This window comes from Petaurus breviceps, unplaced genomic scaffold (genome assembly GCF_028583685.1).
Source record: "Petaurus breviceps papuanus isolate PSGF00001 unplaced genomic scaffold, PetGlider_PUasm1.0 174, whole genome shotgun sequence".
NCBI lineage: Eukaryota > Metazoa > Chordata > Mammalia > Diprotodontia > Petauridae > Petaurus > Petaurus breviceps.
This window is the reverse complement of record NW_027185761.1, coordinates 63,060,386-63,081,329: the sequence shown is the minus strand read 5'-3', so window position 1 is coordinate 63,081,329 and position 20,944 is coordinate 63,060,386. Positions and strand designations below refer to the sequence as shown.

General features: G+C 48.6%; 1 protein-coding gene across 1 annotated transcript in view; it reads right to left on the bottom strand.

The window, feature by feature from the left end:
• The window catches only part of LRRFIP2 (LRR binding FLII interacting protein 2), a 96,623-nt gene that overhangs the window by 1,508 nt on the left and 74,171 nt on the right, over positions 1 to 20,944 (bottom strand). Inside the window, exons 18-26 of the mRNA XM_069084316.1 lie at positions 15,986 to 16,156; positions 11,794 to 11,886; positions 10,399 to 10,491; positions 7,363 to 7,464; positions 7,066 to 7,195; positions 5,445 to 5,494; positions 4,188 to 4,308; positions 1,000 to 1,079; positions 185 to 289 (exon numbers count right to left, since the gene is read on the bottom strand). Coding sequence (XP_068940417.1) covers positions 185 to 289; positions 1,000 to 1,079; positions 4,188 to 4,308; positions 5,445 to 5,494; positions 7,066 to 7,195; positions 7,363 to 7,464; positions 10,399 to 10,491; positions 11,794 to 11,886; positions 15,986 to 16,156 — 945 coding nt within the window. The remainder of the gene's footprint in view (positions 1 to 184; positions 290 to 999; positions 1,080 to 4,187; positions 4,309 to 5,444; positions 5,495 to 7,065; positions 7,196 to 7,362; positions 7,465 to 10,398; positions 10,492 to 11,793; positions 11,887 to 15,985; positions 16,157 to 20,944) is intronic.

Below are 20,944 nucleotides of genomic sequence, written 5' to 3'. Positions count from 1 at the left end.
CAAAGGGCCAAGGGCCAGGCGTGCTCAGCCACAGCACCCGCAGAAATGCCCCCATCTGTCGGATACACACACGGTCAGGGTCCTGTCTCCCTCCCTCCCGCCACCCTGGAAACCACACAGAATGCTATGGGTCTCCTTCTCAGACCCAGGCACTGCCCCTCACGATCTCCTCTGAAGCAAGTACCTCACGCTGAAGCCTCCTCTTGTCTGCTTTGAGCTCGTCCTCCACTTTCTCCGCGTTCTCCGCTGCATTCTTGTACCTGGCCACCTGCCCTTCCAGCCTCCCAATCTGTAAGCAGGAGCCACCCATCAGGCCGCGCGTCCCAGCATGCCCCGCTCCCCAGACCCCATGGAGGGTGGCTGGCAGCAGGAGAGCCAGCCGGCACAGTGAGAAACCACCATAATGTGACCCGCATCTGAGCACTGTCCCAAGCCCCGCCCCCCCCCACCCTGCCAGCGACTCGTGCTGCAGTGGGGCGCTATCTGCACCTCCAAAGCCCCCACCCCAGGATCCCAGAGGGACAATCCTCAGGAGGCTGGGCCATTTCCCATATCCAGGTACTGTGGTCGCCCATCTCTTGGGGGTTGCGACGTCATTCAAAGCATCAAGAAGAGACAGAGTCTGAGCGAAGGCACGGACTTGTATCCCAAGGGATTTTCGTCTGGACTACTAGTCTCTTGATTTTTTTCCCCATAATACTTAATACTCTGCTTTGGATCTTCCTGTTGGTCTTTACAGCCAGCCATGGAATGAGCCCCTAGCCAAGGCATGTCCCAGGTCCAAGCAGGTACCTGACGCACGATGGGGTAAGTACTGAGTAGGCACGGGATCGACTGGGCCAAATCTGGCACAGGGGGCAAGGTGATGCCCTGTCAGCCCCCACGGGAGGGCCCGGCTCGGGCCGGAGGCTGGGACAGAAGTGCTCTGCAGCAGGGGCCGTGTGTCTTGGGCCAGACCGGAGGGCTGCTGGGAATGAACACACCCCAGGAGGCACTTACGTTCTGCTCCATGGTCGTTATGTCTTGTTCTGCTTTGGAAAGCTTGAATTTGTATTCGCTAATTTGTCTGTTGGCATCTCCTGGAACAAAAGACAAAGAGGAGAACTCTGGGCAGGTGCCGGATGCCACAGCCCCTCGAGTTGGGGAGCAGCAGCCGCCTCTCCTGGGGCCTGGCGCCCAGTCTTCCTCCTCTGCAGCCCTGAGACAGCTCCCCGCTCACTATTCCACAGGCCTCGGTGTCCCCCAGAATGTGAAGTGCAGACTCCTGATCCTGGCATTCGGGGTGTTCAGCAGCTGGCCCCTCTAGGCAGCCAGTGTCACCCCGATGCCTGGGTTAGGCACCTGCCTTCCTCTCCCTCCTCTCCAAAGGCTGAAGATCTCACGTCCCACCCCAAGCCCAGCTGAGGTCCTGGCGCTTTAAGGAAGCCTGTCCTGAGCCACCTCTCCATCTGCACGCCCCGGTCATTGGCACTGCTCCCATCACTTGGGTACCACAGGGACACAGAGTGTGCACTTCATAAATGCTGCACTCATGAAGGGCAGGGGAAAACAGGGGGAGAACCCCCTGGTGCTGGGGGCCTCCATCATCCTGGTGGAGGAGAGAAGCAGTGGGGTGGGGAGGCCCCCTGACTGCTGGGGACCAAGACAGCCGCTTGTCTGCCTCACGAGAGGGAGGCTCGCTATCTTCGCAGGCCACGGGCTGGGGCTGGAAAGGGAAGCACCCACTATGTGCCAGGCTCTGTGCTGAGGCCTGTCCAAGTACTAGCTCAGCTCATCTTCATAAGAAGCCTGAGAGGGAAGGGCCATAATCATCCCTCACCATTTTACAGATGGGGCACACAGAGGCAAAGTGACTTGCCCCAGCTAGGAAGTGTCTGAGGCTGAATGTGAACTCAGGCCTAGCCCTCTGTGCAAGATGGCACTTTCTACAGGCCCACATCCAGGGCACCTCTGCCTCCTTCATAGGAAACAAAGAATGGTCCCAGCCCCCTGTGCCAAGCAGGGCCCGCTGCACAGGTGGTTTTTGTCTCCCTGCTCCCTCCAAGGCGAGGTGCAAAGGAGGGCATGTGGGTGATTCAGGAGACGTGGCTGCAGGAAAGCACGGTGGACCTGATGTCCCCTGAGCACAGACCACAAGCCTGGGGCTGGGCCTCTGGATGTCCAGGTGACCACCTAGCTGCCCCTAGGTGAGAGAGTTCTCTCTCCAAAAAGCGGAAGAAAGGATTATTTCTGACTCATCTTAATGGTCATTTCATTCCTTAAAAACATTCTATTCTGGATTTGATTCTCACCAATGAAAAGGAAATGCTCAGCCTGAAAAGGAAAGCAGTGGGTGGCAGGTACCTGGACTTGGGAGAGAGAAGATTTCAAGGGTTCAGGGCCAGCAATTCAAGGCCCGAAGGGTTGCTACAGCTCAATCCAGCCCAGGGATGCCCTCAAAAACTGTGTTCTTAAGACACAAGTGAAATAAGTTTTAATGAGTCTGGGGAGAGGGGGAAGGAAGGTGTCCCAGGAGGGTACCCTGGGTGCAAAGGGAAGCCCCAAACCTGCTTCAGTTCTTAAACGTTTCTCATGACTTGGACAAAGGCACAGATGTGCTCATCCAATGTAAGGAGACCACAAAGCTGGGAGGGAGGGTCAACACCATGAATGAGATCCAAGGCCCTGGCATGGATCCAATGAAATTAAGTTTAAAGATAATAAAAATGAAGCCTTAGGGTAAAAAAATCAGCCTACTGAGTGCAAGATGGGGGGGAGGGGAAGGGGAGGGAACTGATGGCAACTTGCTTAAAAAAGGTCTGAGGGCAAATCAGTGAAGCCTGATGACTGATGAGCTGAAGAAAGCAGGATTAAAGCTAGGTCTGTGTTCTTCCTATTTAAAACACCTCTCCCACCACCCCTGCATCAGGCCTGAGCCCGTGGCCCAACTGTGCTCTTAAAGCACCCCAGCTTCTGAGCCCCAATCAGAGGAGGAGGGAGACAGACAGATGCAGCTCTTGGAGCTGGGACGTTGGCGGGACCACCAAGGACTCTCTGCCACCTGCGCCCTGAGACCCATGGAGGGACAAAGCACTACTCTGCCCCAGCTGTGGCTGGGCTCTCTGTGAATTTTATGGTTTTCTCCAAGTTTAGTGAGCTTCAAGTGTTTCTGAGTCATTTCCCTGACATCAGCAAACATCTAGCCATTAAAAAAAGAAGTTAAGAAAAGGTCCCAATCTGAGGGTTTTTGTGTCCTCTTAAGTTCAATGTATGACATGACAACCTAAGAGAGGCCAGGCCTCCTGGGACAGGCGGTGGGGTGTCCTCGGCCCTGCTCAGACCACAGCACAACTGGGGGGCCCTGCTCTGTGAACCACTGAGAGGCTGAAGGGCAATCAGTATCCTAAGGGGGCCACGACAGCTGTCCCAGTGTGAGAAGGAAGAACACCCTCGTCCTGCAGAGGACAGAAGTGGGGAGCAGGGCTGGGGACAGTCCAGAGGCTCGATGGGAGATAAAACTCCCCACTTCCACCAGGGGGAGAGAGAAGAAGGGAGAGAGAGGGGGGTATATAGAGGCATGTCTGTGGGGATGGCCATGAGTCTGGGTCAGGGATGGCTTCGGCCTTTTCACTGAATCCAAACCTCACAGAACAAATCCCCCTAATAAAAGGATTTGTTCTGTTAAACTTGGACAGCCAAAAGGCCACATCTGAGCACCTAGAAGGCCACGGGTGGCTTCAAGGCCGCAGGTTCCCACCCCTGCTCTGATTTCTCACCTCAACACGGGGGTGGGGGAGGGAATCTTTAATGAAAACAAGAAGGAAATGGGCTGTCTTTCCCTGACCACTGGCTTCAGCCAATACCACCTTCCTTTCACAAGTAAAAGAAACACAGGTGCCATTGTGTCTACAGTGAATTGATAATGAAAAAGCATCTGATTAGGGGTAGAAGGCTCTGCAAGAAGATGGAGCCCTCCAGAGTTGAGAGCTGAGCCTGGACACCCCTCCACCCCTGGGTCTCAAACCAAGCAGCCACAAGGAGAGCTCTGCCTGTCTGCAGCTCAGCTGCCCAGAATCCTCACCACCTTAGGGCCTCATGAATGAAAGCCCTAAAAACACAACCGGGAGATCCAGCAGAGAAAGGGCCGGGGGCTGTCCCACAAGAGGGAGGGATGCAGTTAGGGCCTCCGACACTGGCTGGACACCTACTCTGCATCTCAATGAAGTGCAGGTCAGAACCGTTCTCCAGCCCCCCCGAGTCTCCAAAGGGGCCATCATGCCGGGAGCCCTTCTGTTTTTCTTCTTCCAGCTGCAGCTTCAGCTTTCTGATCTGAAATCAGGACAGACAGACAAAGAGTGTGACACCAGGGCATGCCACCACCAAGCTTGGTCTACAAACCACGGGGCTGACTCTGGGAGGGCTGGGCCACAGGGTACAGAGCTAGCATGCAGATGGGCCTAGAAACACCAGAAGCATCTTCCCCAAAACGCAAACCCACCTCCCATGACAATCTGTGTCCTCTCTGAAGGACCACCACCTCATCATCCCCTTGGCAATGGGACCAGGGGAGAGTGGCACGCTGCTGAGCTGGGCCTGAAGCCCTTGTCACAAGGTGTACCTGGCAGCAGATATTAAAAGTGGTCCTGTGCCTGCTTAGGGGCTGGCTTCCACTCATCATACATTTAACAGTGGCAGACCCAGCTCACGGGCACATGGCTCAAAGGCTTTTTAATTGCCCAAAGCCCAAGAAAACCTTAATACCAGACTTGGAAATGAGTGGAGACCTGTGCACCCTCTCAATACTTTATAAGGATCTCGGTGAGTGGGTAGAAACCGAGAACCAGCCCCATGGGGAGCTGCCCCCACTGCCTATCTGAGAGATGGGGCTCCTGACGAGGCCCAGGACATGCTGCTCACTCCCAAGGAGTTTGCAGTCAGGGATGGCTAAGCCCACCCAACAAATTACAGGTAGGGAAAAAGATGCCCATTTAGGATTAATCTGGAAAGAGAAAACAGATAGGAAAGGAATGAGCCCCATGCTTAGAACTAGTTTTTCAGGGTGATTAGGTGGCGCAGTGAATAGTGCACTGGCCCTGGACTCAGGAGGACCTGAGTTCAAATATAGCCTCAGACATCTGATACTTACTAGCTGTGTGACCTTAGGCAAGTCACTTAACCCCAACTGCCCTGCCTTCCCCCTCCAAAAAAAAAAAGTTTTCTTTTTCTGACTTTATAAGCCCAGAAACACTAGAGATGTACTCAAGTCCAGGCCTTGATGGTCCCAGTCCAATCCCCACCTTCTACAGCGAGGAGACAAAGGCCCAGGGGCTCCAGGGACCTTTGACTTTGGGGTCACACAGGCCCAAGTCTGGCAGAGTTGGACTCTGAACCTTGGTGCCAGGACACTTTCCTCTCCTTGTTACACATCCACACCCCATGTACAGTAGAAAGGATGACGTCTTTACCTGGGACAGCAGCTCTTCCTTTTCTCCAGCAAGTTTTCGTAGCCTTACATCTAAGACCAAAAAAAGAAAAAAAAACAACAATAAGAAAGGAAGAAAGAAGGCAGAAATTTAACTATTTGAGTTCTTTTTGAATAAGCGACAATGCTTAGAACTAATTACAACACAGCCTCTTGAGCACGTTTAAAGAAACACCTCCTGGGAATTACAAAAAGGAAGACGTCTCCTTAAAAGACCCCAAGCACTCATGACAGCTTCTGTCCCATTTCTTCACCACAGACAGAACTTTCCTAAGATGCAGCCAAATCCCAAGGGCAGGGACTTATCGTTTTAGAGCCAACGGGAAGTGTTAAGGTGCCCATTGGAAACTGGTATCACCCCTTCAGGAGGAAGAAGGTTAGCCAATAACCCCAGGGCTGCCAATTTCCAAAGAAAACGGGCTCTAAAATCTCAGACATGAGAGATGAGTGCCTTTCACTGCCAGCCCCCCTCATCTGACCAGCATGGAATTCACAAGGAATCCTGCCCCCAACCAGACACTCGCTCGATCCCTATATGATCAGCCCTCTAGAACAGTGGGAAGACCCAGATGGGAGGCAGAGCACTAGCACTGACTGGCCCCTGCCACAGGCTGTCCATGCCAGCCACAGGCCTTCAGGAGCCAGAGATACCAAAATCCACACTCCGTTTTGGGGGTAGCAGCCTGGTGACTCCTAGGCCGGTGGGCATTTCTCCTACAGACTATCAGACCTGCCCAGCAGCCTCTTCTCCCAGCCCAACACGGTCCTAATTCATGGCCTGCTCCGGTCATGTACTCCACCTAGCTGCACCTCCCACCTGCCATGGCCCCTGATAAGCATCTCTTGGCCTCATGAAGACTCCTAAAAGAAACCCAGAATCTACTTTTAAAAAAAGGAGGGAATCTCTTCACATTCTGCATCAATCTATGTCGATATCCCCTTTCTTTTTTTTGCTTTTTTTTTTGGAGGGGGGAAGGCAGGGCAAATGGGGTTAAGTGACTTGCCCAAGGTCACATGGATAGTAAGTGTTAGGTGTCTGAGGCCGGATTTGAACTCAGGTCTTCCTGACCCCAGGGCTGGTGCTCTATTCACTGTACTACCTAGCCACCCCCCAGATATCCCATTTCTTTAGAGAAAATCCTACTGGGGCAGAAGGGCCTCGGTCCTATCACCTGGTATTGCATCCTACTTAGATGATCTCATCTGTGATCAAGAGAATCATCAAGAATGACAGCATGGGCAACAGAAGCAGAGAAGGGAAATGCCACCAAGGAGGCAGCCTACAATGCGTGGGCGAGGCTGCTGCTGCTCCTAAATGTCCTTTGCTCACTCTTTCCCAAAAGCTGTGTGGACACCTAGCCCACTTCTGTGCAGCTTCCCAATGGCTAGTTCAGATACGGCTTCTTGGCTGGAAGAAGACCCTTGACCATCTCCAAGGAGGGACCCAACGTGAACGGTCAAGCATCTTTCTGATTCTAAGCTGGGCCATGGTCCAGAAGAGCCTCAGGTTGCCCTGGTGGCCCTGTCTGGAACCTGACTGCCCCACACGCCCATCTGCAAGCATCAGAGACCCGACTCGCCCTGACGCCTGAGCTCGCTCTTACCTAGGGGCCCTTCCCCAGCAGATTCCAAGACCTGAGCTGCTTCCTGAGACACCACGGTGATGGCACCCACCACAGGCTGACTGACATCACCATTTGGAGTGCCATCGGGGATTATGACTAAACCATGCTTCTGAAAGACAAAAAACCACCACAGATGAGAACACATGAGAAAATTAAGCGTTTGGTGACGTGGCTGCCCGATGGAGACCCAGCCAGGACACGTGCGCTGGCCAATCAGGCACGGAGGTGGCTTGGCCCCGTCAGGGAGTGCCGGGGGATGGACGACCGCTCACCTACCTCTCCTATCTCCAGGGTTTCTTTCAGCGCGGCCAACTCCTCTCTGAGAGCATCTCGCTCAATCCTAAGGCAGGCAAGGGACTCTTTGTGCCTCTCTAGGGCCTGGTTGGGGCAGAGCCGCAGAGAAAGAAGAGAGAGTGTGACAGACAGCAGAGGTGCTGACCTCCCAAAGCCCGCTGAGCAAGGGGACAGAAAGCCAGAGGGAGAGGGACTCATGCACGAGCTTGCCGCTGAGAGCACGCTCACACACAGGCAGTGAGCATGGACGCCTACCTTTTTCTTCCAGACTATGCATAAACAGGAAGAGGAAGGCAAAGATGAGGCTAGATACACAACCCATGAAGTTCTTCTGGCTGACTGAGCTCAGAGTCTAAACTGCTGGGTTTTTGTCTTTTTTGGGGGGGTGCGGGGGGTGATGCAGTCAGATTCGGCTGAGGTGGCGAAGTAGGGGAATAGAGAGCGCACAGGCTTGAAGCCAAGAGCTCCTGAGTTCCAATCTGCTGTCAGCCTCTTTCCAGCTGGGACACCCTGGGCAAGTCCCTTAAGCTCTGTCAGTGTCCTCACCTGTAACCTGGGGATGAGAACAGCACCACCTGCCAGGGCTGTGCTGGGGAATGTCTGTAAAAAGCTTAGCAGAGCCTGGTGCACACAGGGGCTCAGGGTTAGCCAGGGTTATCGTCAGTGAAAAAAGCAATTACATGCTGGCTTCGTTTGATCAAAAAAGATCATCAAACTGTGTTAGATTAAAATGACTTAAAAACCTGTTGTTTCTGGTGACGACTGCCACGTTCCTAAGACAGGAGGCCCCAAGTGTCCCCAGCAGCACACCATTAGCTGGCTGGAGTGAGCTCCAGATCCAGATCTCCCTGGCGGGGCTCTTCCACCCTCAGGGCCGTATTACAGCGGGGTGGGCACACACTTTTAGTCCCTCCAGGGCAGGCCCAGTGTTGAGTGCACACTCCTGCATCCTTCTCATTAAGGGAAGGTCCAAGGGCCACAAGCGTGGAGGCTACCAGACCAGATCTCTTCACGGCCAGCAAACTGGCACAAGAAGTGGGCCAGCTCCTCAGCGAACGGCTCCATGGCCACTTAGAGCACTCCCAGAGCACCGGGAGACAAGGGATGAAGCCACGGGCGCAGCAGCTCGCGTCCCCAGACAAGCCTTCCTTCTGGCTTTCTCACATATCCAAGAGTTCACCAAACCAGTCATCAGTGTTCAGAATTACACAAACACTGACGCTCTTAAACATCACAGCCTCCCAAATGTGAGCCTTGTGAATTATGGGAGTAGGAGAAAGCAAGCTCCCTGAAGGCAGCCTTCCCAGCACCCTGCAAACCACAGGCACTAAGCAAAGGCTCTGACTTGAAGGGAGCAACATCTCAACAGATTTCACAGAGAGGCACAAAGGAGGTTTCTCCATCTGCTGAAAGTCCCCCCAACCCTGGCCTCAGCTGATACTGTCTGTGTGCTCAGGGTCATGCAGAACATGCCAGTCTGTAAAGAGGTCAGCGGCTGCTAAGCCTACAGCATGCTTTACTGAAACGACCCCTACACACAGGCCGTCTTCATGCATGATTATTTAGAACAGACCAATATGGAACCAGGACTGGCAGGAAAGCTTTGTCCCTCTTGGGTGGTGGTAGTTTGGTTTGGTTTTTCCTAAAGGGGCTTTCACTTTTCTCTTCCCATAATTGTAGATGGGAGTACAAAGACATCCATGAAATACAAGCATTTCACCAGGAAGTCTGAAAAATGGAAGCTGACCTGACCCACACAGTGAGCTGACCATCATCATCAAGGACTTTGTATTTGCAAGAAAACAATTGTTTTTTAAAATACAATTATTTTTTTAAAAAATTACATACTTCTTGAGGTCTGATCTCCTTCCCTCAACTCTTTTATAAACTCTACTATACAACAGAAGTCAGGGTGCACATGGTTTTCTATAAGGACAGTCAAGCCCTGAAGAAGTCTTCCCCCACTGAGGCAAAGCCTCCTTCTCGAAGCTCCCCCTGGACAGGCCGAGCGGGTGGCCTTCACGTGGTTTCTGAGGCACAGAGCCAGCTGAACAAAGCCGAGGGGGAAGATTAGGGGGAAGATGAGGGGAAGGCCAAGACGAAAGCCAGACCAACACTGAACTTTGGCCCATGGACAGAAAATGGGCATATTATATGCACTAAGCAACTAACTTGGAAGACTGAAACCAAAGCTTGAGGCACGTGTCTTGTGGATGAGGATCCGGGGCTTCTTTCATGTAAGGAGACTAACCCCCGCAACCGCTCAGCACAGATTCCCCATTAGTTAACCTTGACTGTTAGAGAAGACAGCAGTGTCCCGAGACCATTCTGGAGATCAGGAATGTCGGGGCCACAAGTGCTAATTCTGCTGTCACAGTAAACCTCTCTAACAAAGGGGTCCCTTTTGGGCAGGTGCCATTTTAAGGCAACAGCAGCCACAGCCCATCAAGTGCCAAAACCGGCCTGAGAAAGTTTTTGTTTCTCCACTGACTGAATGGTTCTGGGGCCAAGATCCTTTCAGTTCTGACGTGGCCCCTGATAAAATTGCGCAGTTGAAAAACTACCTAAATGCTAATAAACATCAAAGGTAAAAATCCAGCCTTTCAGTCCCTCTTACAGTAAAACAGGCTTCAGATCTGCCTTCGGAAGTGGGAGCCAAAGTATTCGTGTGATTTACACGTGCTCCATTCTTCTGCCTCATCTCTTTGCAGAATCCTTTGGCCACGAGACTGCTGGACTTCCCTCCCTGTGGCCGGCCACAGCTCACTGCCCTAGCGCAGAGCTGGCTGAGCGGCCTGCCTGAGGCACCATGTGCTAAGCGGTTCTTCTGAATGGGGGCAGTGGGGAGGAGGCCTCATTGTCTCCCCACTGGTTCACATCTGATGCTGAGCAAATACTGCAGATCCAATCACAGTAAACACAGCTTGTTTTTTGGGGGGGGGGTGGGAATGGGAAAACTACCCCACATTGGTCTGTTCCAAATCAGCACTTTCCCCAAAGCCCCGTTTCTTCTCATACCCCGATTTTTTTATCTTTCCAAATAAGTGTCTCCTGGAGGTCAAACAACTCTTTGGTTATGGTGTCTACTCTCTGCTGCATGCATTGCTTCTCCTGCAGGAGAAAAGAAATAACCAAGAAGCAGAAAGAAAACAGGAGGCAAAGGGACGAGAAAACCAGGAAAGAAAGAGAACTGCCCGGTGACCAGAGGAAAGATTTGCCGAGCGGGAGGGGGCTGCCTTGCGGAGAAGGCAGGAGGGCACCTCAGCCAAGAGGAGTCACCCAAGATCATCCAGCTATGGAAGGGACCAAGATTCAAACTCAGCCAGCTCCAAGCACCGCGCCCTGTCTGTTTTCACACATTAATTACTCTGCACATCTCAAAAAAAGGGCAACAGGCCCAAGACAGGCCGGGGCTATGATCCCAGGACATCTCTTCTCCCTTCCTTTCAAAATGGAACCAAAGAGCAATAAGACTCGCTAGAACCACAGCCCTGTGGCAGGGGGCTGGCAGAGCCCCTCATGCCCATGCCCCCCTGCCTCCTCTCCAGGCGTGGTCTCCTGATGCTGGCCTGCACAGTGGGAAGGGCTCTGGGCTGCCTGAGTCCTTCTGGAGGGGAGAAGCTCAACACTCCAAGGCACAAGGCCTTGCTCTGGGCTGTGGAAGGGCCAGACGTCCAAGGTCTCCACTCACCTCGCCAGTAAAACAGGCCCTGGCATATAGACCCTTCCCCACCTTACTGGGGAACACCAAGAGCCAAGTGCTGTCAGTTTTCATTAAGAACCTGAATTCAGCAGCGGGCAAGAAAACGTGAAAATCAGAGCGCAGCCCTGTCCTGCTCTTCTGTCTGTGGGGGGATTTCTGGGGGCCTCCTGCTGCCCTCCTCCCGCCCCTCTGTGCCGCCTGTGCCCTCTACCTGCCTGGACCTACGTCCAATCTCTAGGAACAGACCAGAAGAGGAAGACTCAGCTGCATTAGATTGCTGCTGTGACGTGATGCACAGGCATGAAGAAAATGACCATTCTATAAAAAAAAGCCAAAGCAAGCACGGCACTTGTAGCTCACCCACTTGACAAGCCAGGGCTTCTAAGGAGCCACGGACACGACAAAAAGGAGGATGACTTTATCAGGGTGGGCGGGCATCGGCCTGCCATGGCTCTGCAGGAAGCCTCTGAGAGTGGCTCTGAGTGAACTGGGGGGCCTTCTGAGAAGATCCTGCCTGCCAGGGGCCTCCCCAAGGCTGCCATGAATCAGGCCCCTCAGCAGAAAACACCATGAGGGACCCAGAAGGAAGCGGCTGCAGTAACCTGCTGGGCAGGTGGAGCCCGAGGCCAAGACCACGTTAACCAAGGGAGAGGCTCCTGGGCGCAGGCCGCCGGGGACGGAGGGACGCCCCCCCCCCCCCCTGCGCCTACCTGGATGAGCTCGTCACGCTGGCGCAGGCCCTCCTTCAGCGTCTCCATCTTGTGCTGCAGCACGGCACACAGGTGCTTCTGACGCTCCAGCTCCTGTGGGCACAGACAGGAGCCCGCTGAGCCACCCCGCTCATGGTTAGAACCGACGGGCCCCCGCGGGGCACACGGGAACAGCTCATTCATGGCTACGAAACTTTAGCATAGCGGTGACTTGTTTCCCGACCCTCACAGCAGGTTGAGGAATAAGGCCGTCCCCCACGACCAGCCTGGGAAAAAGGACAACTGGGGGGCAGTGAGGTCTTTCCCCTCACACCTGCTATTGCTCTGTGTGTGTATATGTGTGTGGCACACGCCCATGCCCATGAGGCCCTGGATCCACGTGGATGAGTCGGGAATGAGAAAGTCCAGAATGACGGTGTTTGAAGCAGCTGTGAATGCAGGGGAAACGCGCCCTGGATCTCTGCTTCTCAGGGGATGGCAAAGGTAGGACTTCCCAACTAGCTTTGGAAAATGCCATCTAACAAAAAGCAGGTGCTCACTGTAAGAGCACACGCTAACCCAACAAGGTCCCAGTGTTCTCTTAGTTTTTAAACTCAAAATGAGGACGCAGCGATTCTGCTGTGGCCAGGAGCTCAGCTCATCTCCCGACAGGATGCCACATGACTTTCTCATGTGTTTTTTCCAAAACACTAACTTTTCCTGCTTCTAATGGTTCAGGACAATTCATCGTCCCTAATTGTGCTACTGGCCATCAGCACCGTCCAGCCCAGCAGGAGGAGCCGAGGCCAGGAGTCAGAGAGGTTGCCACTCCCAGGCTGGTCATCTGGGCGAGTCCTCATCTCCTTAAGGCTCAGTTTCCTCATCTGTAAAATAAGGAGAACACCCCTCACCCTGCCACACTCTTAGGGCACTGAGCTCAAAGCATTCTAGACCTGCGAATGCTGCGTGACCCATCTTGGCCCGAGGGAGCCACACTGGCCACAGAGGGGCCTGGGGCCAACCCCTCCATGTGTCTCATCACAAGTTCCTTCAAATTTTTCAAGGGGAATTTAAGAGACACTTGGAGGATACCCTGCTTCTTTAACACCTAAATGAAAGGAGTCAATGGATTTTCAGCAATGTTCCAGCGATCCACAGGTGATGGACTATTTCTCTTCTGTATTTTTTTAAAATTAATTTGTTTGTTTACTTTTAGTTTACAAGATTCAATTCCACAATTTCTTGAGTTTCACATTTTATCCCTCTCCCTTCCCTCCCCTCTATGGCGGGATATAGTCAAGTATAGGATCTGTAAATACTTTCATATTAGACATTAGTCAGGTTGTAAAGATGGATTGTGTCAGATGGAATGAAAAATGGTAAAGAGGACATAAATCAAACAAGAAAAGGAAAAAATCATGTATTTTGCTTCCACCTGGATATAAACTCAGTTCTTTCTAGTTCTTTCTCTGGATGCACATATTTCTCTCCATCATGAGACTTTTGGGATTGACTTATATCACTGCATTGCTGAGAGCAGTCTAGTCTATCAAAGTTGGTCATCACACATACGTTGTGTCTGTAATTGTGTACAAATTTCTCCTGGTTCTACTCTTCTCACTCAGCATCAGTTCGTATAAGCCTCTCCAGGTAAATATGAAGTCCATCTGCTCCTCATTTCTTATAGCACAATAGTATTCTATAACATGCATATACCACAATTTGTTCAGCCATTCCCCAATTGATGGGCACCCCCTTAATTTCCAATTCTTTGCCACCACAAAAAGAGCTGCTATAAACATTTTTGTATATATGGGTCTTCCTCCCACTTCTATGATCTCTTTGGGATATAACCCTAGAAGTGGTATTGCTGGGTCAAAGGGTATGAAATTATTTATAGCCCTTTGGGCATAATTCCAGATTGCTCTAAAGAAAGGCTGGATCAGATCACAACTCCACCAACAATGCATTAGTGTTCCAATTTGCTCACGTCCTCTCCAGCATTTGTCATTTTCCTGTTTTGTCATCTTAGCCAATCTGACTGGTGAGATGTGGTACCTCAGGGTTGTTTTGATTTGCATTTTTCTAACCAATAGTGAATTAGTGCATTTCTTCATGTGTTTATAGATCTTTAATTTCTTTCTCTGAAAATTGCCTGTTCATATCCTTTGACCATTTATCAATTGGGGAATGACTTGTATTCTTATAAATTTGACTCAATTCTCTGTATATTTTAGAAATTAGTCCTTTGTCAGAGACATAGGTTGTTAATATTCTTTCCCAATTTCCCACATCCCTCTTAATCTTGGTTACATTGGCTTTGTTTGTACAGAAACTTTTCAGTTTCATGTAGTCAAAATTATCCATTTTACATTTTATAATATCCTCTAATTCTTGTTTAGTCATAAAGTCTTTTCCTCTCCACAAATCGGACAGATAAACTATTCCTTGTTTTCTGAGATTACTTACAGTATCAACTTTTATACCTATATCATGTACCCATTTAGACTTGATTTTGGTATATGGTGTTAGATAATGGTCTATGCCCAGTTTCTGTCATACTATATTCCAGTTTTCCCAGCAGTTTTTGTCAAATAGTGAGTTCTTATCTCCTAAACTGGGGCCTCTGGGCTTATCAAACAATAGATTAGTATAGTCATTGATTTCTGAATCTCGTGTGCCTTATCTATTCCATTGATCCACTCCTCTATTCCTCAGCCAGTACCAAGTAGTTTTGATGACTGCTGCTTTATAATACAGATTGAAATCTGGTATAGCTAGTCCACCTTCCCTAGCATTTCTTTTCATTAATTCCCTTGATATTCTGGACCGTTTATTCTTCCAAATGAATTTTGTTACTATTTTTTCTAGCTCTATAAAATTTTTTGGTAAATTGATTGGTATGGCACTAAATATATAATTTAATTTAGGTAAAATTGTCATTTTTATTATATTAGCTCGACCCAGCCACGAGCAATTGATATTTTTCCAATTAGTTAGATCTGACTTTGTGTGAAAAGTGTTTTGTAGCTGTGATCATATAGGTCCTGGGTTTGTTTTGGCAGGTAGATTCCCAAATATTTTATAATGTCTACAGTAACTTTAAATGGGATTTCTCTTTCTATCTCTTGCTGTTGAATTTCATTGGAAATATACAGGAATGCCAAGGATTTATGTGGGTTTATTTTATATCCTGCAACTTTGCCAAATTTATTTATTGTCTCAAGTAGGTTTTTACTTGATTCTCTAGGGTTCTCTAAGTATATCATCATATCATCTGCAAAGAGTGATAACTTGGTCTCTTCTTTGCCTATTTGATTCCTTTGATTTCTTTTTCTTCTCTAATTGCTACTGCTAACATTTCTAGTACTAGATTGAATAAGAGGGGTGATAGTGGACACCCTTGTTTCACCCCTGATCTTATGGGAAATGCTTCTAGCTTCTCCCCATTACATATAATAATTGCTGATGGCTTTAAATAGATGCTACCTATTATTTTAAGGAAGGCTCCATTTATTCCTATACTTTCTAATGTTTTTAATAGGAATGAGTGTTGTATTTTGTCAAAAGCCTTTTCTGCATCTATTGAGATGATCATGTGGTTTCTGCTGGTTTTATTGTTGATATGATCAATTACACTGATGGTTTTCATAATATTAAACCATCCTTGCATTCCTGGAATAAATCCTACCTGATCAAACCACATTATTCTTGAGATAAGTTGCTGTAGTCTTTTTGCTAGTATTCTATTTAGAATTTTTGCATCTATATTCATGAGGGAGATTGGTCTACAATTTTCTTTCTCTGTTTTCTCTCTTCCTGATTTAGGTATCAGTACCATATTTGCGTCATAAAAAGAATCTGGTAGGACTTCTTCTGTACTTTTTAATCATTCCATTCATAGGTTATAAACTCAGGAATCCAAATCTTACAACCTTCTGAAAATCATTCCACCGCCCTCATTAGTCTCAAGTAACAAGATAATTGTCTCCTCTAACCATTGGGATACTGCTTAACTCTGTTATCAAAGTATCTATAGAGTTTGTAGAAAAAAAAAACTGACTCTATCAGTCCAGGACACTTGGAATTTGGTGGAATGATCTCAGTCACTGAAAAAACCAGGAATAACGAAAAAATGCAGATCTGTGACCTCTGGATTGAGAGGCAAAGCTCTGCACGGCCACAAATGCTGGCCAGGGCAGCAAAGGCTCACCTTGGATTTCTCCTCGTTCTCGCGGTAGAATTCCGCCATCTGCTCTTCCTGCCCCTCCAGCACGTCTTTCAGTGTGTCCACTTGGTAGATCAAATTGTTCTTCTCATTGTCAAGCTGGGCATTGGAAACCATGGCTTTCTTGTATTTCTCCTCCACAGTAGCCAAAGAGTCCTAAGGGGAAGGCAAAAGGATGAGCCTTAGGGCCAGGTCAGGCAGGCCACTACGGCCACCACAGACCCCAGGCTGGAACGATGGGAAGCAGCACCAAGATGTGCACAACATGGCGGTCCTGCAGAAGACAGGCGTTTTAGGGCCTCACTCACTTAGTGACATGCACATGTACACACATTTCCATGAAAACTGGAAGTCATTCCTGAGGTGTTACAGGTTTTCTATGTTATAGATCTAATTTTCTATATTTTATAGAAGCCCTCAACAAGCCAGTCACTGTCTAGGGGGTACCTGGGATGGCCAAAGATGGGGCCATCCTCCTCTAATCACAGGACGGACTCTGACCTCCTTGGGAGCAACACGGACATGAAGTGCACTGATACTGCCAGTAGTGTTTATTAACTTGACAATTTTCAGTAACAAGCAGGCAGGACTCTCTCATCATAGTAAATTCCTAACTGTCTTGGAATTTCACTTATAGCCTTAATATTTTCTTAAGAATTTTCTGTTTTTTGTTTTTTTTTCTGGGAAAGAATTTTTCTAGGCAGTTTTTGGATGAAGAAATTAAAGCTATGGGGTGGCTAGGTGGCGCAGTGAATAGAGCACTGGCCCTTGAGTCAGGAGGACCTGAGTTCGAATCTGGCCTCAGACACTTAACACAAAAACTAGCTGTATGACCTTGGGCAAGTCACCTAACCCCAATTGCCCTCCAAAAAGCAAAAAAAAAAAAAAAGAAATTAAAGCTATCTATAGTCACATGAAAAAATGCTCTAAAACACTATTTATTGGAGAAATGCAAATTAAAATAATGCTGAGGTACCATGTCACACTTATCAGATTGGTTAACTTAAAACAGGAAAATGACAAATGTTGGAGAAGAAGTGGGAAAATTGGGACACTATTGCTGGTGAAGTTGTGAACTGATGCAATCATTTTGGAGAACAATTTGGAACTGTGCCCAAAGGTATAAAACTGTGCATACCTTTTGATCCAGCAATACCACTACTGTATCCCCAAGAGATCATAAAAATGGGAAAAGGACCCATATGTACAAAGATATTTATGGCAGCTCTTTTTGTGGTAGCAAAGAAGGGGAAAGTGAGGGAATGCCCATCAACTGGGGAATGGCTGAACAAATTGTGGTACATGAATGTAATGGAATACTATTGTTCCATAAGAAAGGATGAGCAGGCAGATTTCAGAATAAATTTGGAATTCCAAGACTTAAATGAACTGATTCTGAGGAGGGATGCAGAACCAGGAGACATTATACACAGCCACATTGTACAATGACTGACTTTGATAGACACGGCTCTTCTCAGCAATACAATGATCCAAGGCAATTCCAGAAGACTCATGATGGAATATTATATTACATGCTGTCTTGTGGGAGAGAGTAGGAGAAAATTTAAAATTTATGGAAGTGAATGTTGAAAACTAATGATAAATAATTTTTAAGGAAAAAGAAAAGAATTTTCTGTTATGTTAGTCTCTCTAAATTATATGAACTTGTTTGCTAATAACTTTCTAATTGTCAGAAGTTTCTAAGTAAATAAAGCAATACTAGTAAACAATATGACCTCCTTTAAAATAATGAAAACTTTGTGTTTAAATTGTTCTGCATAAAAAGTTATATTATCCTGTTTTAGGTAAAACTTTTACTTGGGAGCATTTTTCCTACTAAAGCTAAGGACTAAAGAAAGACAAATAAAAAGAGAGCTGAGAATTATGCTGCCATCAACAGAAGAAAAATCAAAATTCTGTCCACAGACAACTTTAAGGACAAAAAGACTTCAGATCAAGCTCATGGAGCAGTTTCTAGGGCTGGGAATAAAGTGCATGAGCAGGCTGGCCTAGCCAGCACATGAAAAGCCAGTGCCTGGGACACACTGACTACGACACAGCGTTAGAGAAGTGTGAGTCCGTGGCAAGCGCTACCACAGCTTTTTTTCCTGGTGTCCATTACCTGATACATCCAACAGGATATAACTTATCAAAGTATCAGAGAAAACACCTCATCACAACTGCATCTCACCTAAAACCTATAGGATAAGGTGGGGAGGGGGTTTCACGCCCTCCAGGGACCCTTCTAGGGCCAGGATCTCCAACCCTACAGGGTCACTATGCTCTGGCCACACAGGGAGGACAGAGTGCAGTGCTGTGATATAAACTAATGTATCATAACAACTCTAATAATCAAGAGAAAACTGCTTCACAATGATATAAAGACTTCTAATTCAATCTCTCTCTAAAATGGTAGCTGGAATACAACTGCTAGGTCTGTATCACAAAGAGATGAAAGAAAAGGAAAAAGGTCCTTTTTGTACAAAAATATCAAGAGCAGCTCTTCATGGCAGCACAGAATTGGAAATCAAGAGGATGTCCATCAACTGGGGAATGGCTGGACAAGCTGTGGCCTGTGGTTGTAGCATGTGTGGTACAGAACGGAGAGTTATAACTCATCTTTTCTGTTTGGTGATAGAATATTATTGTGCTTTAAGAAATGACAAGCAGGAGCGAAAGACTCCCATGAACAAAAGTGAAATTCCAAGTGAGATGACCAGAACCAGAAGCCTGTACACAGACAGCACTGCAGCACGATGAAGGAGGGATGCCCGACGGCCCAAGACATCCCAAAGGACCAGCCTGCCGCCCCCTCCAGACACAGGACTGACACTGTCTGAACACACACTGAAGCAGGCAATTCTTCTCTTTCCTTTTTGTTCAAGGCTTCTTGTACAAAATGACTGAGGAAATGTTTTACAAGACTGCATAGGTAGAAACTATGGTGGATTGCTTAGCATCTCAGTGAGAAAGGAAGAAATGGAATAAAACTTAAAAAAAATGTTTAAAAACTGTTTAAATATGTAATTGGAAAAAAATAAAATGGCAGCCGGAGGACTGGTTTTTTTCTTCCTTTCCTACTTGCGATGCTGTAGGGATACAGACATTTCCAGCCAGTTCTGATTGTTCAAATGTATGTAACAATCCAGTTACTGGCAGCTTTTAATGGATGTGTCTGAAGCTCAGCTCTGAGTACTCCCCATCTGACGCTCCCACATATGCCTCAGAACTGAGTTCGAGGCTAAGTCCTGCTGCTAACTCTTCCATCTGTGTTCTCCCGCCCAGTTCTCCATTCCTGGGGCTTGCTCAGTATTCTTCTGGGGACTTGACTTTGAAGTTAAATCCAAGCCTCCAACCTATTCTCTTCTCTCTGCTAACTAAGGCCCTGGCATGCAGAAGCTGCCACCAAGAATGTTTTCTCAAGGCCCACATCTGATTAAATGGTCAGGTCTGCTAGTGTATTTGTAGACAGCTGCTGGGAAGCCCCCATCTCAATGCTGGAGCCTGGTGAGTCACAAGTCTCTGTCCAAGTGCTGGCAGAGACATCAGGGAGGCAGACAGGCTGTTAGAGGCCACAGGGCAAGAATGAAGTTACAAGGGCTAAGACCAGACTGGTGTCACAAGAACTAACATGAAAGAAGCAAATATGACAGAGGATGAAGGGAAAACAGAAAGACCTGGAGGAATGAGTGAAGGGAGGGGGGCCACTTTGTGCCTGGGCAGGATGAGAAAACGGCAGCACCATTAAAGGAAATTGCAGAGTGAGGAGGGAGAACCAGTGTGGAGCTGGGAAGGCAAGGGAAAGTGTGCTTTCAGCATTCATTCTGTTTGTTCCAGATGTTGCTGGGCCAAACAACTGGAGAAACCACCACCACCAGCAGCTGTGTGTGTGCTTATGTGTGCACACACATGCACTCATACACATGCACTCACACACATACACATGCACTCACACACATGTGCACTCACACACATGCATACACACGCACTCGTGTGCGCATATACATGCACTCACACGCATGCATACACACATACATGCACTCACATTCACACAATGCATACATATGCATTCACACACACATGCGCACACAACACATGCACTCACACACGTGCATACACACATACTCTCACACATGCATTCACACACATGCATACACGCACTCACACACGCACACTCACATACTCATACACGCACACTCACACGTGCACTCACTCATGCACTCACACATGTGCATTCATGCACTCACACATGCATACACACACACTCACATGTGCATACACATGCACTCACAATGCGCATTCACATGCATGCGCACTCACACATACACGCGCACTCACACACATGTACACACATGCATACTCATGCACTCACATGTGCACACGCACGCATATAAGTGTGTACACACACGCGTGCACTCACACGCGTGTGTACTCACATACATGCACGTGTACACATGCACACACAATGCACTCACATGCACACACACATATACACAATGCATGCACTCACACACACACACTCACACTTACACAGCCTAGCAGAGCAGACAGAGCACTGCACTTAAGAGCCCAGAAGCTGTGTCTCTGATCCTGACCAGCAGTGTGGCACTGGAAAGATCATCCACGCTCTCTGTTTCCTAACACAAGGCTCATCCTTGCACCGCCTCCCCTCATGGGGTCGGTACTGGGCTCAAACGAGAATGCACAGAAGAGCACTGGCCAACCTGGACCTGCCTCGCAGGTTCTGCAGCAGTTCTTATTAAACGTCCAGCTGGCAGCTGAGAGCATCGGGCTGGGGTGCAAGAAAGAGCCAAGGTTTGGGGACATGGCTATGGGAACTGATAAAGCTCTTGGGCTTGGAGATCAGTGCAGTGGGGCTGGGAGGGAGAGGAAGCCGAGAGTGAGGGAAGGGGAGTGCTCACGACAGGGAGACCACATCAAAGG